At 34.6% G+C, this 7328-nt stretch overlaps 1 protein-coding gene across 1 annotated transcript; it reads right to left on the minus strand.

Annotated features, from left to right (window-relative positions):
- Positions 1-865: 865 nt before the first annotated feature.
- Positions 866-2824, minus strand: LOC132303379 (NAC domain-containing protein 83-like). The gene is made up of 3 exons (XM_059800619.1): positions 2326-2824; positions 1543-1859; positions 866-1440 (listed from the first exon to the last, which is right to left on the minus strand). Exons 1-3 carry the CDS (start codon positions 2504-2506, stop codon positions 1138-1140), a joined length of 801 nt encoding a protein of 266 aa, XP_059656602.1. The 5' UTR covers positions 2507-2824; the 3' UTR covers positions 866-1137.
- Positions 2825-7328: the final 4504 nt, after the last annotated feature.

The raw sequence follows: 7328 nt of genomic DNA on the forward strand, positions 1-7328 counted from the left end.
CCGCATAATTTATGCTCAGAATGTCTGTTCTTTTAAACAAGATTTGTCAATAACTTGCAAGGTGTTGGTTGAGTGTGTGACAAGTTTCTCTCAGAGATTTAGAAAAGAGTATCAAGGAATTAGGTTCTCTTAAAGAGTAAATTTGCCTTTTATAGCTTCAAAGAGCTTAAGGACCTCATGAGGAGGTGATCTTGTAAAAGATCTTATTCTTATTCTTGTGCTTCCCTTAAAAGGATTCTCTTTTCTCAAAGTTATATGCACACACTTGTATATACATGGGGAATCCATTCAAGCAAAAGTTATTTTTACAACCATTTATATTACCCTAGATAGAAAATCAAATTAATTTTTTTTTCAATATTGCCTCTAGTAGGTTCGAACACTCGACTGTAGACAAGTTAGTAGTCTAACGATATTAGACTTTTACTTATTAAAGGAAGGTCAAAAATTCAATCATAAGTAAAAGTATGAATACTAATTAAGAAAAAATAATATTTAATACAATCTTGATTAATGTCCATTGATAGTGATTTAAAGTTGTTTTGTCACCTTGATTAATAGTAAGAGGGAGGTCACAAATTCGATTCGCTTGAATACCAATTAAGAAAAAATAATAATACTACAATCTTGAATAACGTCCATTGGAGTGATTTAGAGTAGTTTTGTCATCCAATGGTTGGATTGAAAAATTTTAGATTTAGATAGAGGGTTGTAACATGCAAGTTATTATGTCTTCTCTTTCCTTCCCCCTTTCCATCTCTTTTTCCTTTTCTCATCCTTTTTCTTTTGATGACATTCCCTTGAAAATCACACCCCTTTTCTTAAAGAAAAAGTTTTGCATGGTGGGATATAGTTAAACAAAGAGTAGTAAGAAGGGTTTTCCACTAATTCTGAAATTTGGGGATTGAGTACATAAATAGCACCATCTGTTGACATTTTCTCCTCTCCAAATTAACCCAAAACATTGGATGCCGATTTTCTTTTTCCTCTCAATTCTCTCATATTTTTCCTTTCTGCAGAAGAGAGACACCTAAATGAGTGACCAAACATCATATTTTGTGATGGTTATTCAATTTTTTTTGGAAGCTCAACTAGTGATACAAGGAAAACAAGAAACTATGGAGGGTAGTCTTCTATCTAAGGTTTCCTTCTAAAAGAGGAGGAGAAACTATTGCAACTACTGCTTTCTTCATGATCACCTGATTCATGAGCAGAGACCTCTGTGATTCCACTCGAATTCGAAGCCGACGAAGCAGAGCAACCCTTCATATCAGTCTTGTCCTTGGCCATGAAATCATAGAAAACAGGATTACCATTCCTCACTCTACGAACTCTATTGCAACTATCGGATTGTGTGACCATCTCATCATCATTTTTGCTACTTCTTTTCTTCAAAAATATGCGGCAAAGTACCCAATTCTCCGATTGCACCTTAGAACTCTGCGAAAAACGGAGCCAAAATCAGTGAACTGAGTGACAAATTGAAGAAACAAGAAATGGGTTATAAGGGCTTGTTGAATATTGATGGAACTGAAGTCTCACCGGGGTAGAGTCCTTCTCCGGAGACAGTGGCGGTTGTTTCAGCTCCGGCGAGGCGACCGTGGCGGTTGTTTCAGCTCCGGCGAGGCGGTATTCGTGCATGATCCAATCAGTTCTAGTCCCACTTGGAGGCTTCCCTCCGTAGAAAACCAGAGTCTTCTTCATCCCCACAACCTGGTTGTTGCCCTTGGAAGCTACGATTCGCTTGTCGATTCCGGTGGCCTTCCAGTAACCGGAGACAGTTGCTCTGTTTGATCTGTTCCCATTTGGGTATTTGGCTTCCCTTGTGCTGAAAAAGTACCTCTCTTGCTCCCAATCACCTAAACACAAATAACCCATGTTTCTATCAGAACAAGTTGTTTCAGACAAAAATGATTGATGCTATGTTTGGAATTGGAATTGAAATTGAAAAACTAAATATATATATATATATATATATATAGTTCAAAGTTGAACTAATTTGTGTACTAGCTTGAGAATTTGTTACTAAACCAAGACGTCCAATAACATATTCCAACTTCAAAGTAGTCCAATTGAGCCGCTTTGGTGGTAAATTCAGCTCAATGTGAGCTCCTATGTCTTGTTATACTATCTATTGAATCCCAATAGTATTTTTGAATTGGGACAAAGTTATATTTGAAAGCACGAAATCCAGACTTGGAATTAGAAAAATGAACTAAATGTCCTCCAATTCTAAGTAGCCGGGTTCAGTACTTCCAAACGCAACACAGTCTTTTTTTTTTTTTTTTTTTCAGAGAGATTTTAAGTATGTCCATAACTAATTACCTGGCAAATCCCAAGGATCGGCCTTGCAAACATCAACCTCCGGGATGATTGAAGCAGGCAAGGGACACAAAAACACCTTCCGTTTCAAGTACTGGACAACGAGCTCTTCGTCAGTAGGATGGAATCTGAAACCAGGAGGTAACCTCAGCACACCATTCTTAACAAAGCTGAGCTTCTCCATATCTGTTCTTCAAAGCTCAAACGCAAAACCCAATTGAGCTTTGAACAATTTGTAGCAACAATTATAAAGTAGACCTCTCACAAATCACAACCCAATTAAGAGGAGAATAATAAGTATTTGTGAAATGATAGGTAACAAGAAAGGATAACAAGAACAAGAGGGAACAAGAACAAGAGAGAGAAAGAGAGGGGGAAGGAAAAAGGTGGAGGGGTGGGTATGTGAGAGAGAGAGGGGAAGTGAGGGTTCTTTATAGTAATGGGGTTGGGGGTGTGTTTGAGGAGGGAAGGAGAGGGTCTAGAGAGAGAAAGGGAGAGGAGAGAAAGACACAGAGGAATAGAATAAGGACGAAGCGTTTGGCGTAAACTAGACTCAATCTCGTTTGCTTTGACGCATTTTTTTTGTCTCTCCGAAGAGGTTAATTCTCTTGACGAATTAAGACAGAAAATCAATACAACTAAAAACTAAGCTTTGTTGCGTTCGAAATCCGACTTTTTCTATGGGAATAACCGTAGCTGTTAAACATCTCTTGAACGTTTTCCATCCCTTCCAATCACACTTTTTCTTTTCTTTCCCTAATATTTATTTTACATATAAGAATACTACAAAATTATCTTTATAATACTTAGTACATCATTAGTGTACGGAGTGTGAATTGGAATTTCCTTCACTAAATAAATCTATGATTTAAATTTTACTCGTGTCATGGAATTGATATGAAGTAGAGTTTGAGAAAACTTAACAATTAAAAAATATATATTACAAAATAAAATTACAAAATTACCATTATAATACTAAATATATCAATGTATTGTGGGTGAGTTCGAATTTCCTTCCCTAAACATGTCTAGGACTTAAATTTTACTCAGGTCATGAAGTTGATATGGATGAGAGTTTGAGAAAACCTAAATAAAATACTGTAAAAAATAAAAAAAAAATTAATGTGTAGGTAATTCTTGGATAGTGGCTTTACCTAATTACTGGTATGAAACGGGTGCTTTATGTGGGACCTTGTGAAGGGTATTTTGGTCATTAGAGGAAAATAGTACTAACACCAAAAAAGGTAGTACCAGTCCCTGCGGGCCTCGTGAGGGTGGTGAAGTCACCTAATGTCATGCTGACAGCTGGAGCTCACCGAAAGCCCATAAATGTGAAGGTGAAAGGTGAAAGTACGGAAGTACCCCACGAGTTGGGATATATGATGATACAGTTGGGTTGCTTGTGGGAGAGGGGCAAGAGTTGTTTGGTTTGGTCCTTCCACTCTATTGTATGGGTTACCACAACACCTCACGAAAGTGTCTTTACCATTGGCGGCAAAATCGTGTGGAAACCCTTTGCAACAGGATTGGGATCAAAAAGGGAGTTGGGTAGGGAGGAAGGACACCTCCATGTGGTCCTCTTGGCTTTGCTAGGGTTTTGGGTGTCCCAAAATTGGAATATTCAAATGAGTAAGTATAAGAGTTAATAATACATATAATAACCACAAGGGTAGGTTTATTGTGAACTAACTCCCACGAATTCATTGAAATTACATTGTGCCCTTGTTGTTTCAAGAATTATATTGTCTTCCCTTGTCAAAATTTCCATCGTGAAAATAATGCTTTTCAATTACGTACTAAAATAAAATTGATATTATAAGGATAAAATTGATATTCTGAATTACTGACGTCAACAAAAGTCGTCGTTGACCGTTAAGAGAGAAAGGAATCTGTTTCAAAATTCCAGATGAATGAAGAAATTAGTGCGAGAAGATGAATTATTAGTCTAACTATGACAAACATTAGATGTTGTCATCTTGTAATAAGATAATAATTTTAATTCCCATTAAAAAGGGCCTAAGAATTAGTAAAACTAAAATTGAATATATGACATGTAAATTTGATAAAGTAAAAAGCGATGACGATATACATATCACAGTTTAAGAGCCAATAATCACTCAAAAGAACAACTATCGTTACTTAAGATCAATACTACAAAAAAATGGAAAAATAGATGGTGATGTAGCAAGTTAGATTGGAGTTGGGTGGACAAAATGGAGGCAAGCAAATGATATCCTTTGTGACAAACGAATACCAAATGGTTATTAGGCGAAAATGTTGTATATAGAGTGTTGGGCATTGAGAAAGACACAAATACTATGCACCTATGTAGCGAAAATAAGGATGCTATGATGAATAGAATCACTAAAAGAGATAAGTTAAATAACTATTGTGTGAGGGGAGTTCTAGGTATGGTGCCCGTAAATGATAAAACCAACGTAGGTCTGATGATACACTTATAAAAAGAGCAAGAATTATTTGTGTAGAAGGTGAGTGACGAAGAGGTTGACCAAAACTCATATGGGATGAAGTAATTAAGAATGACTATAATAGAAAAAGAAAATTCATGCAGTCTATTCCATCTTAATGAGATGAAGACAATGATGATGATGGTGATCCTATTAAAAATATTTAAATTATTGGCATTCAAGACAAAATGAATAAAAGTATGCGATTTGGAGTTGTTACTCTTGTTAGAGTGCATTTCGACGGTCGACCATGTCCGCTCCAATTCCTCGAAAAAAAGGCCTTTCAATACAAACTACGTCAGTAACAAACAAGGGAAGAATTTCTAACAATAAAAAGAGAAGTTTTGAGAAGTGTTTCTCCAATTTTTCCCTTCTTTCTAGACCAACTCGAGGTATGAAATCTTCATCTTAAGTCCAATCTAACTCGGAGTTTCAACACGCATGATCTCCTTAACAACTCAATTTATGGTCATCGCTTTTAGCTAGGGTTGGAAATTTAGGGTTGATAATTGGGTCAATTTAGGGTTAATATCACTTCAAGACTATTCTACCTCAAAATTGCAAAATTAGGTGAAAAAACTCTCAACAACATAATTGCCTTCTTAGGTAGTATTTTCAAAATAATAATTGTACAATTTGTACTTCCAAAAAAAATAAATGAGTCTTTCAAACTATTATTTTCTCAAACTTTGAAACTTGTTCATAAAATTGATCAAGGTCGGTTAACTTTAATTAGCAACTTTGGTTGGTTTTGAATACGTACTGAACTCAACTAAAATTTTATTTATATTTTTTTCGTCAATGATTGTGTCGAGTCTTAGAACAACTCAAAAATCACCACCGGACACCTGTAATCCTTCATCACCTATGCATTAGGCAATTATTGAAAAAATTTCTTAAAATATTTTTCCTCCCTATAACAAAAAAACTTCTTATTATTGAACCAAGCGCATCTAAACTCCCATCCTTCACAATGTGGGTACGATGAGACTTTGTGCCTACCATTTGGCTTTGTCACTCATCCAACCCAACTAATTTTGTACAAACAGCACTTGGCAATGGATGAGGTGAAGGGCATTTTGGGAATATCTAAAGTAAAAAGAAAAGTTTTGGATGTTTGGAGCTGAATTAAATTATTACATTCCTTTTGTTTTTGAGTATAGTAACTCACAAACGTGTGAGTCATAATTTCTGAAGACAACAATTAAAATGGAACGAAAATAATAATTAATTTTTCATTTTTTACAAAGCAATTGACTGAACTTCATCAATATCAACCAGAAGTACAATCAAAAGCAGCTGCAACTGTAACAGTGTACTTGGTACCTCAGCCAATGTCAAAAGCAGAGATTGACTTAACAAACAGGCAACTTTCTCCCCCCAGTCCCAAATCAGGCTTCTGTTGCAACAGAAAAGTATCACTCATAGTAAGGAGGGTGAAAATGTAATTGTAAGGAACAAATTTGATGACTATGTCATATCTTCATAAGAAATTTAAATGGCTATACTGTGCCATGGCCATAGTAAAATGGTACAAAACCAATTTCAAGATTAAAAAAAGGAGGTAAGGTTTGGACAAACTACGAGGGTAGACCGTTCAGTTTTTTATTACTTTGATCTTCTCTAAATTTATTTATCGGCAACCAGAAAATGACTGAGTCTGAAAAGTTAGTAATATCCTTATATTATATTGTTTTTTATACAAGTAAAGGGTAAATTGTTATTTTATAAATTTTGATCAACAAATTTGTTGGAAAGAAAATGTTAGGAATGTCATTAAGTAAAAATGAGAGCTTAAATGGTCTACCATGTGGAATATGCCCAAATCTTACCAAAAGAAAAGAAAAGAAAAATAAAAGAATATAGAATATTTAAACTTTTGCTAAATAGATGATACATATATAGCCAAGTTCAACCATCACAGTTAATGATACATGATCAATTTCAAGATCATATGCAATGTTGCAAAGGAGGCATTAAGATCCTCTAAAGATTCTCTCATGCTTAAAAGTTCAAAAATAAAATTTGAATGGCAACATTGTTCATTACAACATCTGAAAGCATAACTTGCAATATGTTCCACTAGAAAAATTAATGATACAGAATTGGTTCTAAGAGCACAGAAAATAAATACAATATAACTTTTCACTCCTCCGTGGTATATTACCATATGATGAATTAACATGAAATGCAAGGAAATGTTATAATTCTAATTTTAATAATTTTAATTCATAGAAGAAAAAAAAAACATAAATAAATAATTAAAATAATAGTAATAAGAAAAAGAAAATGATTAAAAGTAATGCTAATGTTATCCCATTATAAGGTGTATGCAAACATGGTGATAAGGTTGAAGTAGATATCTCCATTGTGGAGAGGCATAGGCCTAGAGATATCCTTGAAATTGACAATGAGCTGGAGATTCTTCATTGGCATCTCTTTCAATTTAGTAATAATATTTTCTTTTAAGAATTAAAAAAGGATAAAGAAAAAGGATAAAGTGCAAAATATACCCATAAACTATTGTCCTTTTGCAAC

The sequence above is a fragment of the Cornus florida genome, unplaced genomic scaffold (assembly GCF_030987335.1).
Source record: "Cornus florida cultivar Cherokee Brave unplaced genomic scaffold, ASM3098733v1 CherokeeBrave_3.0.0_Hap2_Chr04, whole genome shotgun sequence".
Lineage (NCBI taxonomy): Eukaryota > Viridiplantae > Streptophyta > Magnoliopsida > Cornales > Cornaceae > Cornus > Cornus florida.

Coding starts and splice junctions, on each gene's coding strand:
- LOC132303379 (XM_059800619.1), bottom strand. CDS start 2,506: ATGGAGAAGCTCAGCTTTGTTAAGAATGGTGTGCTGAGGTTACCTCCT. Junction 1,860..2,325: donor CGATCCTTGGGATTTGCCAG/GTAATTAGTTAT, acceptor ATTTGTGTTTAG/GTGATTGGGAGCAAGAGAGG. Junction 1,441..1,542: donor CGGAGAAGGACTCTACCCCG/GTGAGACTTCAG, acceptor CGTTTTTCGCAG/AGTTCTAAGGTGCAATCGGA.